The 27328-nt window shown below is 33.6% G+C and overlaps 1 protein-coding gene across 2 annotated transcripts in view; it reads left to right on the top strand.

Annotated features, from left to right (window-relative positions):
• LOC136040116 (sodium- and chloride-dependent GABA transporter 1-like) overlaps positions 1–27328 on the top strand; it is a 101089-nt gene that overhangs the window by 61627 nt on the left and 12134 nt on the right. For both annotated transcript variants that reach the window (XM_065724211.1, XM_065724212.1), the window contains exons 7-10: positions 17674–17912; positions 21173–21389; positions 26073–26225; positions 27084–27287. In XM_065724211.1, coding sequence (XP_065580283.1) covers positions 17674–17912; positions 21173–21389; positions 26073–26225; positions 27084–27287 — 813 coding nt within the window. The remainder of the gene's footprint in view (positions 1–17673; positions 17913–21172; positions 21390–26072; positions 26226–27083; positions 27288–27328) is intronic.

Raw genomic sequence — 27328 nt, 5'->3', positions numbered from 1 at the left:
CCAAAAAATTGGAGGGGGTAATGGGGCCCTGGAGGGGGACTTGGGTGCCTGGATGGGATCTTGCGACCCTAGAGGGGAAATGGGGACCAAGTAGGGGTTATGGGTCCCAAGGGGGGGGGGTATGGGGCCCTGGAAGGGAACTTGAAGACCCAAAGTTATACGCCAGCCCTGTTAATGGAAAACTGACATGCTCAGGACCATTACATTATAGAATGGATACCTGGCCGGTTGTAGTCATTACAATTTTTAGAGACCAAAACAAGTTTCTTTAACCATAAAATAATATTTCTGTCCAGCAAACATCTCAAACCACTATTGTATGCAAATTAATTGGAGTGATGACAAAATATAGCTCTCTTAAACCATCGGAAAACAATTGAGAAATTGATTGCAGAAATAACTTGCTTTGATATTGAAACGCTTAACATCAATTGGCCAGTGTCCTAGAAACAATAAATTGATTGCCTAGAATGTATTTCTAAGAACATAATATCATCAATGGCTTGTTGGCTAAGTCGAGTAACGTGTCAATCTTTAACCAAAACGTGTCACCATCTAATTAACAATAAAGCTATATATGAATTTGTTTATATAGATGGTAGCATTGGTGGCATCACCGTTAAACCTCCTTCATCTTCTTTAACCACTAAGGAAGAAAACAGTGGGAGGTACATGTGTCCTTAAAAGTGGAGTAGGGGTACTACTAAGAAGCAACAACCTCAAAATTTAACAGTTTGAACATAATGCTCTTATCTACTACGCCGATAGCAAAAGGGCTCCAACAAATATTTTGAAAAGTATATCCAACAGAAACTGTTAAAAAGTAGAAAATGGTTAGCTTTGTAATAATTCAAAAATGCTATTCACTGGAAAACTCTATCGGTTTCTTTTCTTAATAGAACTTATGATTTTACTGGTTATAGTGGCTAATGAAAATCTCCTAACTAAAAATTTTTATGTGAAGTACAGGGCTCCATTCGGAAAGGCAAGTTCTATGACCTGTTAAGTCCAGGTAACTTTATCACTTCCTAACGATTTACGACCTGAATTTTCACTGATTTTTTAATACTTTTAAGTTTAAAATTACTTACTACTAATTACTTACTTAATACTACTTACTACTACTATCACTACTACTACTACTGCTACTACTACTTACTGCGTACATAATTACTTACTACTCTTAATAATTACTCTTCTTCAATTTAATTTTTTAAAGCTATCATGGAGAGAATAAAAATAAAGATAAGTTTTGCACATAATACAAAGCTCTATATTTTTAAAGCATCTTCTTGGTCCTAATAGCAACCAATAACTAGTTATCAAACAGTTCGTGGTAACGAACTGTAGTAAGGAGCGACCCGGCTCAATAGTAACCAAAACTCTAAAAAATTGCATTTTGATATCAATAGCTACATCTAAAGAATCGTATTTTAATGCTGATTTTAAATATATAAGTTTCATCAAGTTTAGTCTTACCCATCAAAAGTTACGAGCCTGAGAAAATTTGCCTTATTTAAGAAAATAGGGGGAAACACCCCTTAAAAGTCGTAGGATCTTAACGAAAATAACACCATCAGATTCAGCGTATCAGAGAACCCTACTGTAGAAATTTCAAGCTCCTATCTACAAAAATGTGGAATTTTGTATTTTTTGCCAGAAGACAAATCACGGGTGCGTGTTTATTTGTTTGTTTGTTTTTTTTTTGTTTTTTTTCCCAGGGGTAATCGTATCGACCAAGTGGTCCTAGAATGTCGCAAGAGGGCTCATTCTAACGGAAATGAAAAGTTCTAGTGCCCTTTTTAAGTGACCAAAAAAATTGGAGGGCATCTAGGCCCCCTCCCACGCTCATTTTTTCCCAAAGTCAACGGATCAAAATTTTGAGATAGCCATTATGTTCAGCATAGTCGAAAACCATAATAACTATGTCTTTGGGGATGACTTACTCCCCCACAATCCCTGGGGGAGGGGCTGCAAGTTACAAACTTTGACCAGTGTTTACATATAGTAATGGTTATTGGGAAATGTACAGACGTTTTCAGGGCGATTTTATTTTGTTTGGGGGTAGGGCTGAGGAGAGGGGGCTATGTTGGAGGATCTTTCCTTGGAGGGATCTGTCATGGGGGAAGAAAAATTCAATGAAAAGGGCGCAGGATTCTCTAGCATTACTATAAGAAAACAATGAAAAATAAACATGAAAACGTTTTTTTAAATGAAAGGAAGAAGTAGCATTGAAACGTACTTAAAACGTACTACTTTAACTTAAAACGTACAGAGATAATTACGCATATGAGGGGTTCTAAAAATAATTTGGCATAAAGAGCGAGGTATTTAGGAGGAGATAAATACCTTGCTCTTTATGCTAAAGTATTTTTAGTAATTTCAACTATTTATTCTACGGCCTTTCTAATTCAGGGGTCATTCTTAAAGAATTGGGACAAAACTTACGATTTAGTGTAAAGAACGAGGTATTAACGAGGGTACAAACCCCCTCGTATACATAATAAAAATATAAGGTTATGAAAGTTTGTTACGTAAGTTAATTCTTAAGTTACGTGTATTTTTTACTAATAAAAACGTTCGTTAAAAATTAAAAGTTCTAGTTGCCTTTTTAAGTAACCGAAAAATTGGAGGGCAACTAGGCCTCCTTCTCCACCCCTTATTTCTCAAAATCGTCTGATCAAAACTAAGAGAAAGCCATTTAGCCAAAAAAAGAATTAATATACAAATTTCATTTTAATAATTTATGTGTGGAGAGCCAAAACCAAACATGCATTAATTCAAAAACGTTCAGAAATTAAATAAAAAAAACTAATTTTTTTAGCTGAAAGTAAGGAGCGACATTAAAACTTAAAACGAACAGAAATTACTCCGTATATGAAATGGGTTATCCCCTCTGCAATCCCTCGCTCTTTACGCTGAAGTTTGACTCTTTGCCACAATTCTACTTTTTAAAACAATTAAAAGCTTTAGCGTAAAGAGCGAGGGATTGTGGAGGGGACAACCCATTTCATATACGGAGTAATTTCTGTTCGTTTTAAGTTTTAATGTCGCTCCTTACTTTCAGCTAAAAAAATTAGTTTTTTTTATTTAATTTCTGAACGTTTTTGAATTAATGCATGTTTGGTTTTGGCTCTCCACACATAAATTATTAAAATGAAATTTGTATATTAATTCTTTTTTTGGCTAAATGGCTTTCTCTTAGTTTTGATCAGACGATTTTGAGAAATAAGGGGTGGAGAAGGAGGCCTAGTTGCCCTCCAATTTTTCGGTTACTTAAAAAGGCAACTAGAACTTTTAATTTTTAACGAACGTTTTTATTAGTAAAAAATACACGTAACTTAAGAATTAACTTACGTAACAAACTTTCATAACCTTATATTTTTATTATGTATACGAGGGGGTTTGTACCCTCGTTAATACCTCGTTCTTTACACTAAATCGTAAGTTTTGTCCCAATTCTTTAAGAATGACCCCTGAATTAGAAAGGCCGTAGAATAAATAGTTGAAATTACTAAAAATACTTTAGCATAAAGAGCAAGGTATTTATCTCCTCCTAAATACCTCGCTCTTTATGCCAAATTATTTTTAGAACCCCTCATATGCGTAATTATCTCTGTACGTTTTAAGTTAAAGTAGTACGTTTTAAGTACGTTTGGTTAATCCGAATGAAAAATATTAAAACATAACGAAAATATAATACTTTATTAACAAATTTTTGCTATGAATTTGTATATTAGGGGAGGGGGTTAAGTATAGCGGGTCTGCATGCAAATTGTGTTAGCTACAATTATTCTGCATATTATGAAGTAAGAATTTTTTTGTAGCTTCACTCTGTCCAAATACTTTCCCCTCCTTACTGTACAAATATATATTCCTAACTATATAAGTCCAATGTATTCTGTCACCCGGCTTCTTTCCACTGAGCGTTAGGTAAATTGTCTCTTAATACAAACAGATGAAACCGGTTTATTGTCGAGTTTTACACAGCGTAGTTTTTAAGTGTTACCGCTATAACAGATAAGTGCCCTGAATAGCAAACTCTGAATAACCAATAGACAAATCTTGCTAAGGCAAAATAATTAGTTCATATTTTTTCTGCTGTCAAAATAGCAATTTAACTTTTTTCTTTTGTAATCTCACCTCCTCTTCTCTTATTAGTATCAACTTCTTTACTTTCAATGCTTCAAAGCAATACTTACCTTTAATCTCCACTTTCAGACACAGAAAAATTCAAATTTATTACTAAAATTATTTTTTCTAAAATTAAGGATAACTACGATAAAGAGAAAAAAATCAGTTCTGCCATAGAAAAATAAATACTTTTTTTTTGTAGAAACCAGCTTGACAAAGTCAATTTTAAAATGTACGTAATAAAACTTAGCTAGCAATGCATAATGAGTCAAGCACAACAGCTGCTTCAAAAACCAAAATTAATAAAAATAAATTATTTTGCTAATAATTTTGGGGGTTGAAAAATCGGCAGCCCCCCTTTCATTTGTTGTAATTTATATTTGTTTTAGACTTTTCCTTACTATTTGTTTCTTGAAAATTTTTCTTTTCAAGTTTGATTTCTTGCTTTAAAGTAGTTTCTGTTTAATTTTGAATTCTTGTTTGAGTTATTTTCAGGCCCTTTATAAGTTTTAGTGTACTCTTTAAATTGTTAAGTAATTTTGTTTTGGTTTTTTACCCAATTCCTATTTACTTTTCCTTTAACTGCCGTAGCAACAATATTTTCTCTCAATGCATGTCATTTTCCTCAGCTCCACAAATTTCAGTACCATACCCCTCCCTTTGAACATACCAACCAATTTCATATTCACACCAACCGTGTCTTTTAAGTCATATGATCCATGAGTCTAGTTCTAGGGGCAGGCAATATACATTGTTGGGCCAAACAATGTTTTGTTTTGAATGGGGTCTTCTATCGTGTTTAGTCGGGGTTTTGAACATACTAAAGTATGATTTTTGATCATGTTACCCTACTAAAACTGCTGAATAGTGGGGTGTCCCTATTAAAACTATTAAAAATGTTAAGTAGTCAAAGTATTCATCGGAATACATTCCGAGTTTTTGCTTCTCATCTTAGGGGCAAGTCCTTTTTGGGCAAATTTTATCAATAGAGTGGGATCTGGAGTTTCACAGAAGTTATTCTAGGTAACTCAAGTATTGGCACTACCCGTGTGTTAACGATCTTTACTTAGTCATCGTTGTTCTTCGTAGTGGAGGTTACAGTAACTAAACACAAGAGCACCCTAATCAAGCTTGACCCTTACTTGTAAGTGACACTTGTGAGTGAATCTCACAATAAAAACAGAAAACTAATAATATTAAAAACAGAAAATTAATGATTTGCTATTACAAGGAATTAAATATAAAAAAAAACAATTTTTTTAACGGAAAGTAAGGAGCGGCTTTAAAACTTAAAACGAACAAAAATTACTTCGTATATGAAAGGGGCTGCTTCCTCATCAACGTCTCACTCTTTACGCTAAAGTTTGACTCTTTTTCTTAACTCTACTTTTTAAAACAGTATAAAAAAACTTTATCGTAAAGAGCGGGGCGTTGATGAATAGGCAGCCCCTTTCATATACGAAGTAATTTTTGTTCGTTTTAAATTTTAATACCGCTCCTTACTTTCCGTTAAAAAAACTTGTTTTTTTATTTAATTTCTGAACGTTTTTGAATCAATGCATGTTTTGATTTTGGCTCTCCGCAATAATTAAAACGAAATTTGCATATTTATTTTTTTGGCTAAATGGCTTTCTCATAGTTTTGATCGAATGATTTTGAGAAAAAGGAGCGGGGGAGGAGGCCTAGCTGCCCTCCGATTTTTTGGTTACTTAAAAAGGCAACTAGAACTTTTAATTTTTTACGAATGTTTTTATGAGTAAAAGATATACGTAACTTACAATTAGCTTACGTAACGAACTTCTGTATTCTCATGTTTTTATTACGTATATGAGGGGGTACACCCCCTCTTCAGTACCTCGCTCTTTACACTAAAGCTTAAATTTTGTCCCAATTTCTTGAGAATGACCCCTGAATCACAAAAGTCGTAGTATAAATAGTTGGAATTACTAAAAATACTTTAGCGTAAAGAGCGGGGTATTAGGACGAGGTAAGCCTATCATATGCGTTATAATTTCAGTTCGTTTTAAGTTTTAACGCTTCTCCTTACTTTCAGTTGAAAAAACTTTTTCATAATTATTTTTTCATTGTTTTTTTTTTAAATAATGCTAGAAAATCCTGCGCTCCCTTCATGAAAATTTTCTTCCCCCATAACAAATTCCTCCAAGGAAAGTTCTCCCAACATATAATCCTCAACCAACCCCCCCCCCAACCTAAAAAAAACTGAAAACGTCTGTACACTTCCAAATAACCATTAACTGGTCAAACTTTGTAACTTGTAGCCCCTCCCACGGCGACTGTGGGGGAGTAAGTCGTCCCCAAAGACATAGTTATAAGGTTTTTTGACTACACTGAATAAAATGGATATCTCAGAATTTTGATCCGGTGACTTTTGGTAAATAATTGGCGTTGGAGGGGGCCTAGGTGTCCTCCAATTTTTTTGTCACTTAAAAAGGGCACTAGGACTTTTCATTTCTGTTAGAATGGGCCCTCTCGCAAGATTCTAGGACCACTGGGTCGATACGACCACCCCTGGGGAAAAAAAACAAAACAAAAAAACAAAATAAACGCGCATCCGTGATCTGCCTTCTGGCAAAAAATACAAAATTCCACATTTTTGTAGATAGGAGCTTAAAACTTTTACAATAAGGTTCTCTGATACAATGAATCTGTTGGTGTGATTTTCGTTAAGATTCTATGACTTTTAGGGGTTGTTTCACCCTATTTTCTAAAATATGGCAAATTTTCTCAGGCTCGTAATTTTTGATGGGTAGGATTAAACTTGATGAAATAGATGGGTAGGATTGAACTTATATATTTGAAATCAGCATTAAAATATGATTCTTTTGATGTAGCTATTAATATAAAAATTACATTTTTTTTTAGTTTTACATTTCTACATTACATTACATTACATTAGTTTTACCTTACTACATTTCGTTATCACGAACTGTTTGATAGTATCGCGAGAATAGAAAACAGATTGAATTATTCGAAGCTAAATTATAAGACATTCCATTGAACAGTATTTTGTATATTAAATAACTTATCGCAAAGTTAGTGTTTAGAAAGCAGCCAATGATTGGTCTATAGTGACCAACCTCACTTGTTTCTGAAAAAAAATTAAAACGTTTAGCATTTCCAGGCTGCTTTCCAATCCTTAACAGTAATTTACAGCCTATATAGTTAAGCAGTCACTTAGATCTTATAAATAGAAAGACATTGGACACAGAAGCATGGAATTTTATTCAAAATGCGTTAAATTTAGCCATACAACTATTATGGTATAAAGAAATTCTTATTTCCAGAAAAGTTCATCCTCTGGGGTTAGGAGGAAGGTGATATTAACTGAGAATTCATTTTTTAAATGTATTCGTGATCTATTCCTGAAAAATTCATTAACGTAGCCCAATAGCTATTTGCATTTTTAACTATATTTATTTCTTCTTTCAAATTTGAAATGTCCCTTATGCTTAGGGCTTGTAATCCTCTCCCCAAGAGTGTTCCTTCGAGAGCTTCTCAAGATTGAGATATAAAAGCTCGTCTTAGTAAAAAGAACGTAAGAAACAATGGATTAGATCAAGAAAATGAATACAAGACATTTATTTTAAATGGAGAGGTAAATAAATCACGGAGTGTCAATCAATCAGGGAAGTGCTTCATTTCCTCTTGGAAGCAAGATGAAGTGGAAATCAAATCTCCTTATAAAGCAATCTTCAGCATAGATGAGAGAAGATTAGGCTTTTTCCTTTGTTGCAATACTAACTTAAAAATGCTGACGGAAGGACCTCTCAACGATGATGGAATGATCAACAAGAAAAAAAGCAGCTCCAAGTTGTATTCTCGGAGCTTTTGCGTATTGAACACACCCGGTGTTCTGATTATGTTCAATTTTACCGGTTTTGTAGTATCAACTAGTCATTAGAGTATTTCTAAGTAAATTCTCCACCAAATACTAGATGGCAGTGTCATCATTAGAAAAATTATCCCTTCAATACTTTTGAATTTTGTAAGAAATAGTGATATATAATCTATTCATTCGGATAATCAATAAAATTTAATAGACCTTCCCACAGCCGTACTGTGTTTATGTTTGGGGTTTTATTTTGATCAAAAGATCAAAAAGTTTTGGTTTCATGAGATTTTCCACAAGAAATTTTGATGGCTTTGTTTAATAGGAAGAATATACTATAGATACGAAATAAAATCATTTTAAATAATCTTCGTACATGTTCTCGCTGTGGACAGAATCGAGCCTTAGGAGAAAAATGATCACGTTGAATACCCACAATAAAATTCGTATACAAGCAATCATGTCCATTCTGTCTATGTATTAAATAATTTTTTTTACTGAAAGTAAAGAGTGACATTAAGACTTATATTTCGTATATGAAAGGGGCTGTCCCCTCCTCAACGCCCGGCTCTTTATGTTAAAGTTTTTTTTGTTTCAAGAAGTAGAACTGTGACAAAGAGTCGAACTTTAGCGTAAAGAGTGAGGCATTGAGGAGGAGACAGTCCCTTCCATATGTGGAATAATTTTAAGTTTTAATATCGCTCCTTGCTTTCAGTTAAAAAAACTTCTTTTTTTTTGTAATTTGATTTCTGAACGTTTTTGAATTAATGCAGGTTTTGATTTTGGCTCATCTTACATGACTAAAAACGAAATATGCATATTAATGTTTGCTTTTTTGGCTAAAGGCTTTCTCAAAGTTTTGATCGGACAATTTTGATAAAAATGGGCGAGGGAGGGGCCTAGTTGCCGTACAATTTTTTTGTCACTTAAAAAGGCCACTAGAACTCTTAACTTTATTTACGAACGTTTTTATTAGTAATAAATATACATAACTTACGAATTTACTTACGGAACGAACTTCCATTTCCGTATATTGTTATTACGTATATGAGGGAGTTCACCCCCTCGTCAATAACTCGCTCTTTACACTAAAGTTTGAATTTGTTTTCCAATGCTTTAAGAATGACCCCTGAATCACATAGGCCGTTTAATTGGAATAAATAGCTTTTTTTAAATTACTAAAAATAGCATAAGGAGCGAGGTTAGTTAGCATTTAGTTAGCGCTTTTATTCACTTACCCAGGTAAGTTAAGCTACCCAAATGATCGATTTTCTCATCATCTAATATCACCTCTTCTCTCTTATTTCTTTTTAGTCTAAGTGACACAATGCACTGAGTGCTAGTTTTTTAAACCAATCATTTCACTCTGAACTCCAGAAACTAACGAAAGATTTACTCATTTCACCAATTTTCCTAGGACAGTCAAATGATTAGCATGATCTAAGGTTAGGATATTTTTACCTTCCCATTTGATTCCACATTTTCATGTAGAATGAAGAATAGAACCTCAATCACTTGCGCAAGGTAGTAAACCCTTCAGTAAAACCTTTCACTAAAACGCTTCTGTCCGTTAAAACACAAATCAAAATCCGTTCGTAATCTATAAAAGGGTCTTATGATTCAGGTCCTACCAAGTATTTGTCTATGAGTGAAAAGCTGGTGGGTATATCCTCTCCCCTGCTCAAGGCCATCTGGTCTACTTTTAAAAATTGACCAGAAGCATCTCTTAGTGTAATAAGTATTATCATGCTAGGTAATTTACTTCCTTTGAAAGTTGAGCTATTGCACCTGTACATACCAAATTCATTCTTTTTTTTTCTTACAATTGGGATTAAATGATGTTTTCCAAAAGCTACTAGGTAATTCCCACCCTTCAAAAATCGAAGTTATAATCTTCAATTGTTTATATCCAACTTTATAACCACAAAATTTTAGAAACTCATTGACCTGATTATTTTTAATTATCAGTATTTTTATTTTTTAAGTATTTAATATTTTTAATTATTTTATTTAATTAAACTCACTGAACTGATTATTTAATAATCATTAATTATTTTTTATTATTTTTAATTATTAATTCTTTTTAATTCCATTTGAACTGCTACTGAAACTTATTCGTTCAAAGTAGAGAAATCCGATTGCATTCAGATGCGAGAGTATGGAAGATGGAATAAATATCCTTTTACTTCCAAACTCTTTAAAAGATTTCGGTTATTTCTATATCGTTCAACTTTATGAAGGTTTAACAAATTCTCAACGTTATCTGCTCATCTCTTTCTAAGGCCTTCTTTATCATTAATTATTCAATCATAATAGTTTCTTAGCCTGTATTTTATTTTAATTAATATAACCTATAGCAGACGATGAAAATACGTTATATATGTTTGTATATATTCTATAGAAATTACACAAATATATGAGAAATATATAAAGAAATACACAAATATATGGGTATGCGTACAACAATATTTAGTAGAAACCCTGTCTTATGCTTTGTATATACGTGAAAGACCATGCTGGATTTATTAGAGCATAAGTTTTTATTTCATTTTTCTTTTTTTTATAGCCTGATGCGTTTAATTTTTTTGCTTATTTTCTTTAAGCTAATTTTGTTTTTGTTTTTCCGTGTCGACAAAACCTCCTGAATATAAAGCCAAAACAACCGGACTTTCATTATGATTTCTTAGTAATTTTCGTCTTATTAAAAAATTTTACTGTTTTATTGTGTACTTTGTTTTCAATTGCAAATGAAAAGGCAGTGCGGTCTAAAAAATATGTTATTAAGTTGTTAATCCACAAATGTTAATCCACAAATCTTTGGATTAAAAAGATACAGAAATTGAAAAATAAGATAAAAGATATTTGAAAATAAAATGGAAAACATAAGAAAAAGAAGTATAGGAATATTATAAATATGTTAATCTAAAAAATATATATGCTCTTTATTTAAAACACTGATGTCCTGCAAGCAATCATAAGTTAATGATGTCCTGCAAGTTTCATAAGTTAATGATGTCCTGCAAGTTTCATAAGTTAAGTTTGTTAATAAGAATAAAACTTAACAGAATACATACATAGAAATATAACATGGGAAATGAAGTCTTTCAGGTAAATCTTCTAGCCTGCCCATGAACTTGCAAAGACAAGTTGTCATAGAGGCATGCGAGTAATAAAGAAAACAAATATTAACAGCGGTTATAAATAATTTCTTAGACCACACTGCTTTTCCATTTACGAAAAAATAATTGAAGAAAAAACGGGTTTAATTTTTATAAAGCAGTGAAAAAAATAAAATCTAAACTACACTTTAGCTAACAAAAATAAAAATACTCCGAATATTTCGGCCCCACGTCCGGGAGCCTTTCTCAGCGGAAAAAAAAGGAGAAAATTACACACCAACAATTTAAGACTTTTTTTAAGACATTATAAAAATGCCACGACAACTAAAACACCACAAAAAAATTATAAACAATAAAATAAATAAGAAACAAAACTCACATTATAAAACAAACACTCCCGCACTGACTGTAACTTAAGAAAAACTAAAGTAATTGAATAAATTGACACTTTCCTCTGCCACAATCGGTGTATAAATGGGAATCTATTAAAAATGAAAATTATAAATTCTTGCAACAATACGAAAAGAGGTCACCCAACCCCAAATCCAATCAAGATCTTTCAGGTTAATGAAACATGTTTCATTAACGCGCCATTGTAGTTGTGTCCCTGTGTCCCAAATGTGAATATAGATAGATATATAATGTTTTTAACTACGTAAAACTTACGAATATACAACATTCTTCGCTGTCCCATTGTCTGTGCATATAAATAGATTGTCAGGTTTACCGACTCTTGAACATGCAACATATAATTGTCCATGGGGACAAAATCTGTATTCAGATCTATACCTCATTATTCTAATGATTGCCCTTGATCTTTGTTGATGGTTATTGCTAATCGAACATTCCCTGTGTCCCCGTCGTCATTTATATATCCCCCTGTGCCCCCCGGCGTCCCCATTGTAGTTGTTTCCCGGTGTCCCAGTCTGTAATTCTTCGCTGTCCCATTGTCTGTGCACATAAATAGATTATCAGGTTTCCCAACTCTTGAACATGCAACATATAATTGTCCATGAGAAAAACAATCCGTATTCAGATCTATACCTCATTATCCTAATGATTGCCCTTGAGCTTTGTTGATGGTGATTGCTAATCAAACATTCCCTGTGTCTCCGTCGTCATTTATATATCCCCCTGTACCCCCCGGCGTCCCCGTTGTAGTTTTGTCCCTGTGTCCCGGTCATCATTTGTGTCCCGGTGTCCCAGTCTGTAATTTCTCTTTAAGTGTCCCGGTCGTCATTTATATTCCCTGTGTCCCGGTCGTCATTTTTGTCCCGGTGTCCCAGTCTGTAATTTCTCTTTGAATGTCCCGGTCGTCATTTATATTCTCTGTGTCCCGGTCGTCATTTGTGTCCCAGTCTGTAATTTCATCAGTTGACAAACATAACGTCAGTCGACAAACAACTTCATGACGACAGAAAGCTCAATCCTTATAATGACGTCAGTCAACAGACACATACAAACAACTTATCTATCTATATATATAAAAATAAGTTGTCTGTGTGTGTGTGTGTCTGTCGAGTGACGTCATGTTTATGTGTCGACTGACGTCATGTTTTCGACTGACGAAATTACAGACCGGGACATCAGGACACAAATGACGACCGGGACACCGGCACATAGGGAATATAAATGACGACCGGGACACTCAAAGAGAAAGCGACCGGGACACAGGGAATATAAATGACGACCGGGACACAGGGACACAACTACAACGGGGACGCCGGGGGGCACATGGGGATATATAAATGACGACGGGGACACAGGGAATGTTCGATTAGCAATCATCATCAACAAAGCTCAAGGGCAATCTTTAGAATCATGAGGTATAACTAAAAAAAAGGTAAAAAACTAAAAACTGAAAAAAAGACCAATTCAAAAACGAATGTATATACAGACCGGGACGCCGGAACACAAGACACCGGGACACAAGGAATATAAATGACGCCCGGGACACTCAAAGAGAAATGACAGACTGGGACACCGGGACACAAATGACGACCGGGACACAGAGAATATAAATGACGACCGGGACACAACTACAACGGTGACGCCGGGGGTCACAGGGGGATATATAAATGACGACGGCGACACAGGGAATGGTTGATTAGCAATCACCATCAACAAAGCTCAAGGGCAATCAATAGAATCATGAGGTATAGATCTGAATACGGATTGTTTCCCATGGACCATTATATGTTGCATGTTCAAGAGTCGGTAAACCTGACAATCTATTTATATGCACAGACAATGGGACAGCGAAGAATGTTGTATATTCGCAAGTTTTTCGTAGTTAAAAACATATATATATATATATATATATATATATATATATATATATATATATATATATATATATATATATATATATATATATATATATATATATATATATATATATATTCACAGGTGGGACATAGGGACACAACTACAATGGCGCGTAACTAATATGGCGCGTAACGACTTACGCGCGCGGGGGGCTTGGGGGGTCGCGAAGCGCCCCCACCAACTAGTTGTTGGGGTGGCGCGAAGCGCCACCCCAACAGCTAGTTTATATATATATATAGATAGATATTCCAATTTGTGCTACCTCACCTCAATTTTAAAGAGGGTATCTCCATTTTTTAACAGATTATCTTAACAAAGCTTCAATTTTTCTAAATCATAGAAATATCTCATAAGCCAATCGCTTCAATTTTTCAGTAATCTGTCTGACATCAGGTTGCAACTTCAGTTGTCCTCAAGAAATCTTTTTTTAACCGATACGATTTGGCTTTTATCTTGTTTACTAATAATCTTTAGTTGAAAGAATAATCTGAGGGCATTTTTATTATACTACGTTAAAGAAAAGGTCTGCTGAAAAGTTTTGGAATTTAGTTTATTTTTGCAAGATTGCTCATATATTGCGGAATGTTTTTCTTTTGTTGATTTCAAAAATAACTTAAGCTTCTGTCTTAATTTAAATTTATACGTCGGATAATTTTTTTATCGATTTCCTTTTACTCACACAAAATTTGTTATGGGGAGAGCTGTAAAATCAAAAAAGTGTTGTTCCAAAACATTCTCCAAAACATTCCAAAACATTTTGACAAAACATTCAAAACATTTTGTTTTCCAAAACATTCCAAGCCTTTAAGTTCTGAAAAAGGGTATTATATTGGAAGATTTGTAATGGCCAAATAAATTGTGAAAAATCACGTTCCAAACGTAAATCAATACAACTAAAGCCAGTTTTTTTTTATTTGGGCAGTGATTTTTTTTCTCTTTGCATAAACTTTCAAAATCACGAAGTAAAACTTCGTGGGAAACGAAACTTTAAAAATATAATTTTGAGAACAATTAATACATCAAAGGAAATCGCTTTTAATGCTGATTTTAAGCTTGTTAAATTCACTGAATTTAATGCTGCCGAGCAAAAGCTGCCCATCAAATGTTGGCATCGAATCTGAGAAAATTTGCCCAATTTTTAAAAAGGGAAGAAACGTTCCTAGAAGTTCTGCTTCATTCCTAAATTTTCTTTCCTAGAAGAAAACTGATGGATGCTTTTGTTTTGTTGTTTTTCAACCCCCCCCCCCAGGGGTCATCATATCGAACCAATGGTCCTAATATATCAAAAAACGCTTACTGAAACAGAAATTAAGCCTAACAGGTTATAGGGCCCTTTTTAAACGATCAAAATGATTATGTCACGGGAAATGGATGTCTTCTGCTTTTTTATGGAAACAAACTATGATTTTGCCCCAAAGAGGACCAAATTACTATCGGTTCAGAATTTTAGGATGGTCGACCAATTTGGAATTATCAAAAAAGGTGCACTGAACCTCCCAATGCAACCTCCAATGAACCTCCCAATCCCACAATGCAATACTGCATTGTGGTGCATCTGATTCTGAAAAGTGACTTAGCCTATACAAGACTAATGGTTAATATGGTCATGCTTAAATGGCTATGCTTTAATGCTTAAAATGGTCACAAACTTATTAATGCTTAATTTGCCTAAGCTGACTCAGTTGACCGTTAATGATATGAAACTTTGTACTGAATAATTTTGAGCCATCTATTATGGTGGAGGGGTGGTGGGTCATTTTGTAGGTAGGGGTAGGGGAGTCATATGCCTAAAAGAGCACATTTCAATGCCCTGATTGTCTAATTCTTTATCAACATACAAATAAATATACAAAGGGGTATCCTTTTACATTGTGACAATGTTTTTCTATGTAGCATAAAATATTAAATTCACATACCTACCGTCACAAAGGTGAAAAGGTAAGGTGGAATATCGCGAGCCTCGCCGAAAATTTCCTGATGGGGTGGGGCCTGGGAAGTACAACCAGAAGCTATGTTTTCAGTGATTTTAATGACAATATTCTGTTTCTTTATGGATATACAATGTTTCGAAATATTTAAACACAAGTATACAGTGTGTTTAAACATATGTCATAATTAATCTAGAATGTCTATAACATTTAATAACTAGACATCCTGCTTTATTGTATTTTCAACTTTTGAATTTTGTGCCTCAAATTTTCTGACAAAGATTTATTTGCTAGAGACAATTTTAGCTAGCGACTATTTGTTATTTGATAGACACCCAAAAATTTCCTCGGTCGTCTGTGGCGGAAATAACGAGTTTAATCCTTTGAGATACTATGACTGCTTGAATTCAAACTCACTGCTAAATCCAATTGAAGCATTTCAAATCGAAATAAAACTCCAACTTGAGCAAAACCAAAGGCATAATTAACCGCACGTTTTCTGTATCTCAGGTCAAGTTTCTATTTATCAACTATTTTATTCATTAAAGTACCTTGGTAATATAAGAATGTTCTTTATTAACTCTGTAAATTATTTTAAATCTTTTACTGCATAGGCAGTATTAGAAATATAATTAATATCAGTATTAATAGAAACGTAATTAGAAATAAATTCGTAGTCAGTGATCTTCTTAGTTGGAAGTATCTGTAGGTAACATGCTCATAAATGAAATTTTTTAAATCAGGACGAAATTAGGATTGGTTTCTAAATCCTTAATTTTAAGAAGTATTTTTTAGATCTTGATATCAAACAAATAAAAAAAAATCATTTATTTAACCTGGAAGTTACGAACCGCATTACAACTGAATGCGAAAAGAAACTATTTCGTATATGGTAATTATTCCTTATTTATTCCTAGTTTAATTGGCTCAGTCTTTTGAAAATTGGTTTCAAGCCTATTCTTGTACCCTGAACTCTCAGAACTTCTGAAAATTTAATCATTTTTCTAACATCGACTCATGTCACCAATATATGTCTAATAGAGTTATACCTTCTCATTTGATACCATCAGTCTTCTCTTATAGCCTATGTGTGTCCAGATATTTCTCAACTATTTATCAAAAAGTAAAAATTTGGTTGGCGCATCTGTCACTTCCCAAAACCACTTTTCTCTAAAAAAAAAAATCGTCAACACCTTATCTTTGTCTAATAAGTATAATCATGCTAATTAATTTTTTTTCTGCTGAAATCAGCCTAATATCTCTGTAATTACCAAGCGTTCTCTTATCATCTTTCTTAGAAGGGAATTTAATTCCAGTTTTCCTAAAATTACTTGGTACTTCTCCCTTTTCAAAAACACCAATCTTGAAACTAATTGATCATGCTGTCAACCACCTGAGGCTTTGTCTTTAACGGAAACAGGACATGAAGATAGAACTTGGCTTCAAAAACACTACAGGTTGTGAAGCATATCGCTGAGACATGCAAGTCATGCAAATCTTGGAGACTTTCTAAGAGTTACATAAAACAAAAGAAGAGACTTACCATAGCAGAAAAAGGAAAACAAAAAATTATAAAATGCTTTAGATCATCCTTTTTTCCAACGCCCGTTTATTAGCTAAATAATATTTCTAAGCTAAAAAATATTTTTGATGTTGGGGTAAAAAAAGACAGATTTTGATCAAATGGAGTATGTTGGCAGTGACAAAAGAAACGAAAATTTACAAGAAATCAAAAATCTAAAAATTCCTTTCAACAGAAATAAGGATACATTTTTGAAGCCCTGAAAAAATCAAAAAAGAAAATTTTAGCTTTGAGAGCCTTATTTTTAGATTCTTTTCAACCAAAGTACGTCGAAATAACGTATTTTGTAGAAACAGAATCTCTCAAAATGCTTACACCCAAACGATAAATAAGAAAACCGTTTAAACATTTTTCGGTTTATAACAAGGGCTTGCCAGATTTAGTTTTAGCATCGACCTGCTGAAAAACATTTGTGGCAGTTACTAATATATTCTTGGGAATTTCATCTGATAACTTTGTTGAGATATATCTTGCTGTACATTCTGGAATCTTTGTGCAGTTAATAAAATATTGTATCAGGATTGGGGACATCTATATGATACCATTATTATAATTTATGTTATTTTTATGATTTAATGTTATTGTTGCCAAACAAAATTTTTTAGAGGCTCAAATTATATAGGTTTATCAAACCTATATGTCTCAAATTGACGTTTTTCTTATAAATGGATTTAACGACATAGTTTCTGGTAATAAATATTTATAATTTTTTAAGTTTCCAATTTTTTTCAGATTATATGGTTCACAGCGCTGTTTCCCTATTTTGTCCTGATTATACTGCTATTTAGAGGAATTACCTTGGAAGGGGCTGGGGAAGGACTTCTGTACTACGTTAAACCTGATTGGTCAAAGCTGGCAACCTCGGGGCCATGGATTGATGGAGCAACTCAAATATTTTTTGCTTATAGTGTTGGCACTGGGGCCTTACCAGCGCTTGGATCGTATAATAACTTCCACCATAATATGTACAAGTAAGGATTTTGAAAAGCCAACCAATTGTTGCTTTCCGATTTCGATCGGAAGTATTTAATTCATATAGAGGAATACCTCGACAACTGTGTCTGAGGCAAAGCTTTTTTCGGCTCAGTCTGTGCCCGAGGAACGTCATAACCATGCATCCCAAAAACAAATTGTGCATTAAATAAAGTGTGAACAACTTATTGTCTATTTAAAACGGTATCTTTTACTGTCTTTGATGATCTAAGGTAGATTTTCATATCTGAAACAGGGATTTTTCTATTCAATACCATAAGGACCTTCAGTTCTTCGTTTTTTGGGAGCAAGCATACCAATAGAGTCGGAGAAGAACAACGACCATCCATTAGGCTCGGCCTCTATGGATATTTTGTCATGAGCGAAATCTCTTATGTAATTCTGAGCTATGTTATGGCTCAAACGTTACCCCCTTGATGGGGCAAACATAGCTAACATAGTACAATTTCAGGTATTACTGCATGAATAGACTGACCTGCGTAAACAAACGAACGGAACATAAGACCTTGCTTGCTTTTTATGAATTTTTTCTTACAACCTCAATCCTGTATGTTTTCAAGCGTCACCCTAAAATCTTCATTATTTTTTTACTGTTTTGAGACATTTGTGCATAATCTCCATGCGATTCCGACCCTTGCTGAAGCTGACTGAAATTTCAGGCCCTGTATTGCAACATAGAGATTAATCCACTTTGGCACCATGCGGCTAGCCTGGCTTCCTGAAATTGCTAAGGAATCAAAAATTGTAACTTTGGACTGTTACTCTACAAAAATTTTCATAACTTAGATTATAAATTAGAAAACCAAATTGTCTCTCAAAATCCCTCCAATACTTCCTTATTTTGGAAGACCTGACTGTTCTGTTTCCAAACTGGAACTTATGAATACATTCTAAAAAATACAAGTTACAAATATAAAAAGAAGTTCCAAAAGTATCGATTTACCAAGTTTATTTCAGAATCACTTTTGAATTTATATTACTAGGCAAACACTTCTCCCACAGGGAAAATTCTCCTAGGCGGTAAAATTAGTTTTGGTAGAAGCAACGCTCATCAAAATTAACTGCTTTTATATTAGTATTACTCCTGTTTATAAGTCGTCCTAATAGATTAAACCAGGCGTAGTTTATATTTGAACTAAGACAAAATTAAAGTACCAAGGACATTAAAATGATTCTCCTCTCCCCAACTTCTTCGTTTGAAGTTGATATTGGTTTCCGTTATATTCCGTTACTTCTTGAAGCTGTTAAATGCTAGACGTTTTTATTTATGCTGAATTTTGACCCAGGTACCTTTTTTTAGTTTTTATTTGACACTCAAAAGTGTTCACAGTAGATATTTCGATTAGGACTACTTTCTTTATTAAAAATTGAGTTTCAAATTTTCCCTAGTGTTTCAAGAGCTACATAGGTGGACAAATTTCCAATTGGTCAATTTAAATATCAAACAATTGAATTTAACTTTTACTGTCCTTAGCACATTAGCCGATGTTTTAAGGATGCAAAGTGGAAAAGAAAGTGGAAACACTGTTTTCAACTATCTCAACACTTTATAATAAGCAATAGCGCTTTGGCAGTAATAATAAAAAAATTCAACTTATTTTTCATCCATAGCTTGCATTTTTAAACTCACCATACTCTTTTGGCTAGTTTAATAAAGTACGCAGTACCTGAACGGGCTTCAAAACACTTCGTTATTTTCCAAAATGTGCTAATTTACTTTTGTTCTTTCATCACGGGATGTCTAGGGGCTAATGACCCACCGTGGGAAATGAGATTGTAAATTAGGCTGAGCTCCCTGGGTATCCGCCCACTTTTTCTTAGTAAGACCTGTTTATAGCTAAGTTATTTTTTACTCAGGAAATTACCCACGAAATGTTATTTTTTTCCCAAAGGAACTTCATTTTGAAGGGTAGTTGTATAAGCATCGGAGGGGATCATTCGAATAGAAACCGGAAGTTCTATTGCCCTTTTTGGCAATTAACCCCCCCCCCATAAATAAATTTCCTGGAGTTTTTCTTGTCGCTCATCGAAACAGTTTGCTTTTACACATAAAGTCCTTTAAAAATCTTATTATGTTTTAATTATTTCCCTAGTTTCTCTAATGCATATGAAAAATCTATTCTGTACCGACAAATATATGTCATGAGCAGTAAAGAGCAGATTCAGTATAATAGTACGATATTTCTTAACACTGCCAAATCAGATAACTCCTGTTACTGCTCAGAGCCATCTAAATCAAGGCTGCACAATTTCTCAGTATTGTTGCGCGTTGACTTGATGCAAAAATGTTCTAAGTAGAAGTTTTAGAATTTCATAACATCTTCACTTCCTGATTTGTACACAAATTAACAAAGTCTTTTTAGATTCAAAAACGATCCAAATCCTGACTCTGTGCAAAAGAAGCTCAGTCCTGATTGGAAATAGGATTATTTTATTTAGGATTTATTTTATTTTTATTTATTTTATTTTTATATTATTATTAGTATATTATTTTATTTTTATTTAGGAAATTTAGGCTCAAATTTCCCGCAAACTTCAAATGTCAGCCCCATACATCAGCTCTTAAGTCTATGGATTAAAAAGATACAGAAATTGAAAAATAAGATAAAAGATAATTGAAAATAAAACGGTAAATATAAGAAAAAGAAGTATAGAAAAATAGATAAATGGGAAACATATATTGAAAAGTAAAATTGACAAAAGCCTTTAAAGTAAGCAGGCCAAAAGACTCCTGTCTCATCCAAAATTCTTGCATTTTTAAGGCTTTTCTTTATCTTTTTGTAACTCCACCTACTACTTGAGTTGGTAATTCCATACACGTCAATGGAAGATTTTGCCTATTTCCCCTCCTTCCCTTAGATTAAGGAAGTCTTCCTTTTCTAGGAAAAATACTTTTTCTGTTTTTTTTGAAAAATCTAAATAGACACAAAATAATCCCTCCCTACACTCAAAAAAGGCCCCCGCCCCTGCAGTTTTAGGAACTGACGCCCTTTTATTTAATCAAAATATTAAGCTACATATAAGAATACTGTTATTAAACGACAAAGGGTTTATATGTAGTAATAAGCAGTAATAAAAATTAATACTTTACTATGCTCTATTTTTTAGAGACGCTGCTATTACCTGTTTTATAAACAGTAAAAAATTAAATCAATATTAATATTAAATAATTATTAATAAATATTAAAAATTTTGTAAGCAGTGAAAAAATTAATACTTTATTATGCACTATTTTTAGAGATGCAGTTATCACCTGTTTTGTAAACACACTCACAAGTTTACTTGCTGGTTGCGTCACATTTTCAATTCTTGGTCACATTGCTCTAACTCAAGGGAGCACAGTAAGTGATGTCGTCAAAAGTGGACCTGGTTTGGTGTTCTTAACTTATCCTGAGGTCGTATTAAAACTTCCTGGATCCCCAGCATGGGCCATTATCTTTTTCGTCATGCTTTTGGTAAGAGAAACGTTTTGTTTCTTTAACTCCTTCTGTATTACTTAAAATAATGATAATAATTAAGATTAATAGGTACTCCAGCTAAAGTTTTTGAAATTTTGTGTAGATTATGTTCTGTTGATAAAGGTTTGGTAGCGGGATATGATGTTAGTACTAGCAGTATAGGGCAAAGATAATCAATTATTTAATAAATTTTGCAAATCAAGAGGATTTGTAAAATAGAAAAATTTATTAATTAACCTCAGTATTACACAGCATAATAATAATTATTAGACTGAACATATTGTAGATGAAGTCCTAAAAGTTTTTTCTTTATCATATGGAAAACTATTCAAATAAAGTATCAGTCACAGCTTAGATACCAATATACAGTTATGAAAACTCCTATCTTCCCCATGAGAAGCTTTCGGTTCAGAGCTCTAAGCTGTGCTGCCAGTTTCCTGTCTCCAGCCGCTAGTATCGCTACCGCGCACTGTGTCCCAAAGCTAAATCGAGTTTTCTTAACTGTATATGTATCTCGGCTTTATGTATATGTAAACTGTGGTCTTGGTGTTCAATAATTTCTTAGCAGTAGCACACTAGTAGTATCAAAGAAGACCAATTAGCTATATAGGAAATTATGTAAAGTTTAAAATAAAAGGAACTTAAAATAAAAGAATATTAATTTAAATATTCGTCACCAGGAATTTTTCCAGTCTAAGTTGTTGCAAAAATTTTGATTTCAATTAACCTCAAAATGATATGGCAAAGGTTTTGTTGAAATGATTGATACTGACCCGCATTTTGAAGCCAGAATATTCTTACCTATGTTAGATCCTGCTGCATGTTTATCAAGTTCAATAGTCAAACTGCCATCAGACAATAGTTAAATGAAAAAGTAAAGCGCGGTTTAATACTAGAATTGGTCCTCGGTCATAATTATTTTCTATTTTCCGTGCAGATAGGCTTCCTAGAGACATATCCCAGATATAAATAAAGTACCAGGAGCCCAACAGCTTCGCCGCTGGGCCCCAGCGCTTAGCACGCGGCAGGCTTCTATATGAGGATTCTCATTGTCGCTTGTCTTCTAGCCACAGAGAATTTGATACAATTTGCTATCTTTTCATAATGTGGTCTTTTCAAAAATATTTCATTATTAAAGAAAGTCTGATTTCCCACAACGATATCTACTAAGCTTCAGGCTTATGGTTTTCTTTTTTCAAGGTTTTTGACTTGTTGCAATTCCTTGCTAAAATACGTACAAATATTTTGCAATTACCAGCCCCGGACTCCGGCACACGGCACGCGGCAGGCTTCTAAATATTTATTTTTGTTGTCGCTCGTCTTCTAACCGCAGACAATTTGCTATCTTTTCATACTAAAGTCTTTTCAAAGATATTTGATTATTAAAGCAAGTCCAATTTGTATCAATGATTTCTACTCAAAACTTTTGATTTTCTTTGTTAAGTTTTTTGAATTGTTTTAAGTCCTTGTTGAAATATGTAGAAATATTTTTGCAATTACCAATTTTTTTTCTTTGAGCAATTTAATGTCTTTTCCTACGGAGTCTGTTTAAATATATTTGATTATAGAAGCAAGTCCAATTTCTAACAACGATATGTACTAAGCTTACAAATTTTGATTTTTCTTTTTTATGGTTTTTGAGTTGTTGTAATCCCTTGTCAAAATACAGAATCATCATATGCAATAATAGAAAATTTTTGATTTTTATGCCTTCCTACTGACATTATATAACTGGTTTGCGTAGCCTTAGCTATAAGGTTTTGCAAATTTTCGAGAAGTTAATAATGCCTGAATTATTTGATAAATGATGTATATCCACATATCAATTAGAGTTCCAGGAAGGAATAGTATACGCTCATGCACTGACAAAGCTATCATTGGTTTTTATTGACGCTGATAAATTGGGAGAGTAACTTGTCCTAGGGAGCCATGATGTCAGCCGTGCTTGTGACTGGCAAAATTGTGGATGAGTATCTGTGTTATACTTTTTATGATGTTTATACTCATCTAATCGTCATAGTTAGTTTGCCTGATGGAATGATTACAGAGATAGTCATTTCTGTTTGCCGTGGTGTAAGGCAAAGTGCCCTTACCCCAATCAAGTTTGATAGCTAGGTTTTGGGCCCAAGCAGTTTCCTCTTGTGTATTGGAAGGGATTGATGTATCTCTTGTTGCTTATGCGGATGATGTTTTCAACCCCAGGCCAATGATACTGGCATTCGTGTTATTCATCTTGGGGCCAACTCCCGAAAGATTTAAAGCTAATCTTGACGGGTATCCGTTGCTCCTAAGCCAGAAATAAAGTATATTGGCCTTCCAATAGATGCCTCTTTTCAAGCAACTAGAAAGTTTCTCACATGTCATTTTTATAACCAGACGTCCAGTGCCCGTGGCAGCATAGTATCTAATAAACTTTGTTTTAGTCACCGGCTATTATCTTAATTCCATAACGCATATGAACTTCCAATTTTTTAGTACCTTGCACCTTTTTAACGTACTCTCTTGTCAATGGAAATAGAACCACTCTGGCAATTTTACTTCCGGTATGCTAAATGTCTCCTCGGCCTCCTACCTTTCCAAAGAGTTCCAAGCAGTTTGCTCTTGTGTATTAGAAGGGATTAATGTATCTCTTGTTGCTTATGCGGATGATGTTTTCAACCCCAGCCAAATGGTACTGGCATTTGAGAAAAAGTCTTGTTATTTATCTTGGGGCCAGCTCCCAAAGGATTTAAAGTTGATCTTGACCGAGTATTGGTTGCTCCTAAGCCAGAAATAAAGTATCTTGGCCTTCCAATATATGACTCTGTTTTAGCAAATAGAAAGTTTCTCAAATGTCATTTCCACAACCAGAAGTCCAGTGCCCACGGCACCATAGTATCTAATAAGCTTTGTTTTAATCACCGACTACTAGCTTAATTCTATAGCGCATATGCACTTCAAATTTTTTTGTACCTTGCACCTTTCTGACGCACCCTCTTGCCAATGGAAATAGGACAACTCTGGCAATTTTACTTCCGGTATGCTAAATATCTCCATGGCCTCCTACCTTTGTCAAGTAATTCTTGGGCAAACAGGTGATATGGTATTATAGGCCCCGAGACTGCTGTTGGCTGATACATTGAAGCTTATAATAGAAAAATTAATAAACACCCATGAAGTTCTGGGAGCATATTTCCAAGTCGTAGTTTTCACAATTTTTCTAATAAAGTATTCTACTTTCATTACATTTTTTGTCCTTAGCATTAACCAAACTTCACTTCTTGAGTGTGTTTTATATAATAGACAAGTACCCGTTTAACTGACAACAAAATATATTCTGAATATTTCCTTTACATTTACTATATTGAAAAATTTTAAAAAAAGTTGCTATTGACTCATGTACCATCTGATGAGGTTGTAGTTATGTTATTTGTTGTGTTAGTAGTTGATACTAGATAGATAAAGAAATAAATGGAATTAAATCTTAAATTTTGATATGTGAAGCTTTCTATTATTATCAAAATATATTAACAATTCAGTTTTTTTTCATTTGTTCTTTCATATCATCTTGATTATTATATTGGTTTATTTTTCGTTAATGAATTGAAAAGTTAAAACACGCTGTTAAAAGTATGCACAATTCTTGAACTCATAAAATTTTGTGAAAAAAGGAATTGTCCACTGTACAACAATGCTGTTGTGATTAACCAAACATATTGAAGTTGACGAAAAAGCTACCTTTCTCTCCCTACTTTCCATGCACCATAGATTTACATCCTCTACTTTAGAAAAACAACAGATTTTCTTAAAGTCCAATCTTGAAGGGCTTTCAGTAATTGATTAGCCGTCTCGACTCTCCCAAAGGATTCTGGTAATCACTACTGCATTGACGAGTAGGAAGTAAAGCTGTGAATCAGAATAATGGCAAGATAATTACTAGTGTAATGTTGTTTCATCAATCCATTCCCCTTAATTATGGGTGAGAGAAGAAAAAGCCTTTGTTAGTGTAAATAAGATTCAATGTAACAGACGTCAGAAAACTATATGATCAGCTCCAGACACCAAAAGCAGCTATTTCCTGGCGTATACCTGCCAAGGTTTTCCTGTTGAATTAATTAAAACAATATTCAACCCCCCTCCCACTGTTTAGACGAAGTTTTTCTGAAGGAAACAGGGGGACCTGTTGGATTTGGGAAATATATCTTACAAACACTGCTGTAAAAGTAAACCATGTTAAAATCTCCATGACTTAAAAAACCCATTTTTATTGAGAAACCAAACTTTAAGCAATCTTTTTGAAGTGTTTAAACTAAAAATGTTAATTTTCTATCTTAGCCATTATCTGCTCAATATCTTCTAAGAAAATAAATAATTGAATATAAACTGATTTTATTCATAGCATTTGATGCAATCGGTTATCGTTTTTCCTTTAAATTGTACTTCGCCTTTTTGTCTTTGCTTAAATTTTTCTCTTCTAATTAAGGTCTGTTATTCCTTTTGCTATTCATTTCTTGATATTATTTTTCTTCCTCTATCATGTTCTTCTTTTTACATTATCTACTTAAATTACCTCTGACTTTTCTTAATTATTTATGCTGATATATTCACTCTATCCTCATTTCCCCCATCAAGCGTTGCGTAGGAATTATTTTGATTATTATTTATGTATAAGCTTTCAGCCATAACTTAACATTTTTTCAGATTCTTGGAATTGACAGTGAGTTTTGCAATGTTGAATCATTTGTAACCGGACTGGTTGACTATTGGCCTAATCTTCTTCGACCTCATAGGCGGAAATTTACCCTATGCTGCGTTTTTGCAATGTTTATTCTAGGACTTCCCATGGTGACAAAGGTGAGAAAATACAATACGATGGCAAAATTAAATTCCATTCATAGATAGAAGCTTTTAAAAGCTTAAGGTTCTTACAAGTGTTTGCAACCAAAATGGATTACAAAAGAAAGAGAAAAAATAGAGGAAATTATCTTTGAATTAAAATCAACTTGGTGCAAGTGATGAAAAACTTAAGAGCCATGGCTGGTGGAAGGAGATGGAGGAGGGAGGAGTGGGCATTAAAACAGAGTTGCTAATGTTGGCTTATTAAACTGGACTTCTCCAAGAAAAAAAAACCAAAATGATTGCAAAAGAAAATTTCCAGTCATGTTGTAAAAATCTTGCATGGCTTAAGCTTTTTGAAACTATCCTAAGAACGAAATCAAATTAAAAGAGAAAGAAAGAGGAATATGGACAGATGATTGGGCACTATAACGGGGTTACTAGTGTTGACTTATTAAACCGGCCTCATTTATGAAAAAACATAAAATAATAGCAAAACAATATTCCAGGAATGAGGAGTGGGAACTAAAACTAGAATACTCTTGTTAACTTGTTTCACATGGTCTTTCTTTGAAGGTAGACTGATGTAATCGGAAATTTTGAGCATAAACTCATTCATAGGTCTCATATGGGGCTTATTGTTATTTTAATTTATTATTTTTGACAAGATGTGTTTTTAGTTTGAGAATCCCAGTCAAAAAAATCCTCTAATCCTTCGTTATTCTTTTTTTTATGATAACCCCATCCCTCCTGAAATGTCGGGCCTCTCTGTCCACAGAATGAATTCCCGTGTAAGTTAATTCCTGAAGCTGAATGATTTTAAACGTTAACAGGATAATAATTTAGTTTGATAACCATTTTCTTTATTCATTTCAGGGTGGAGCTTATGTATTCCAATTGATGGATTTTTATTCAGCAAGTGGTATGTCTATTTTATGGGTTTGTTTCTTTCAAACCATTGCAATCTCTTGGATTTTTGGAGGCGATAAATTCTGCAGTTGTATTTATGAAATGACTGGAAGAAGGCCAAACAAGTTCTTTTATATTTCTTGGGTGTTCTTAGCTCCTGCAGTCATGATAGTAAGTATTTTGTTCTCCTAAGCATATAGTAAGCTGCTCAC

The sequence above is a fragment of the Artemia franciscana genome, chromosome 20, assembly GCF_032884065.1.
Source record: "Artemia franciscana chromosome 20, ASM3288406v1, whole genome shotgun sequence".
Taxonomy (NCBI): domain Eukaryota; kingdom Metazoa; phylum Arthropoda; class Branchiopoda; order Anostraca; family Artemiidae; genus Artemia; species Artemia franciscana.
Note: the sequence above shows the minus strand (reverse complement) of the source record. Positions and strands in the feature narration are given on the sequence as shown.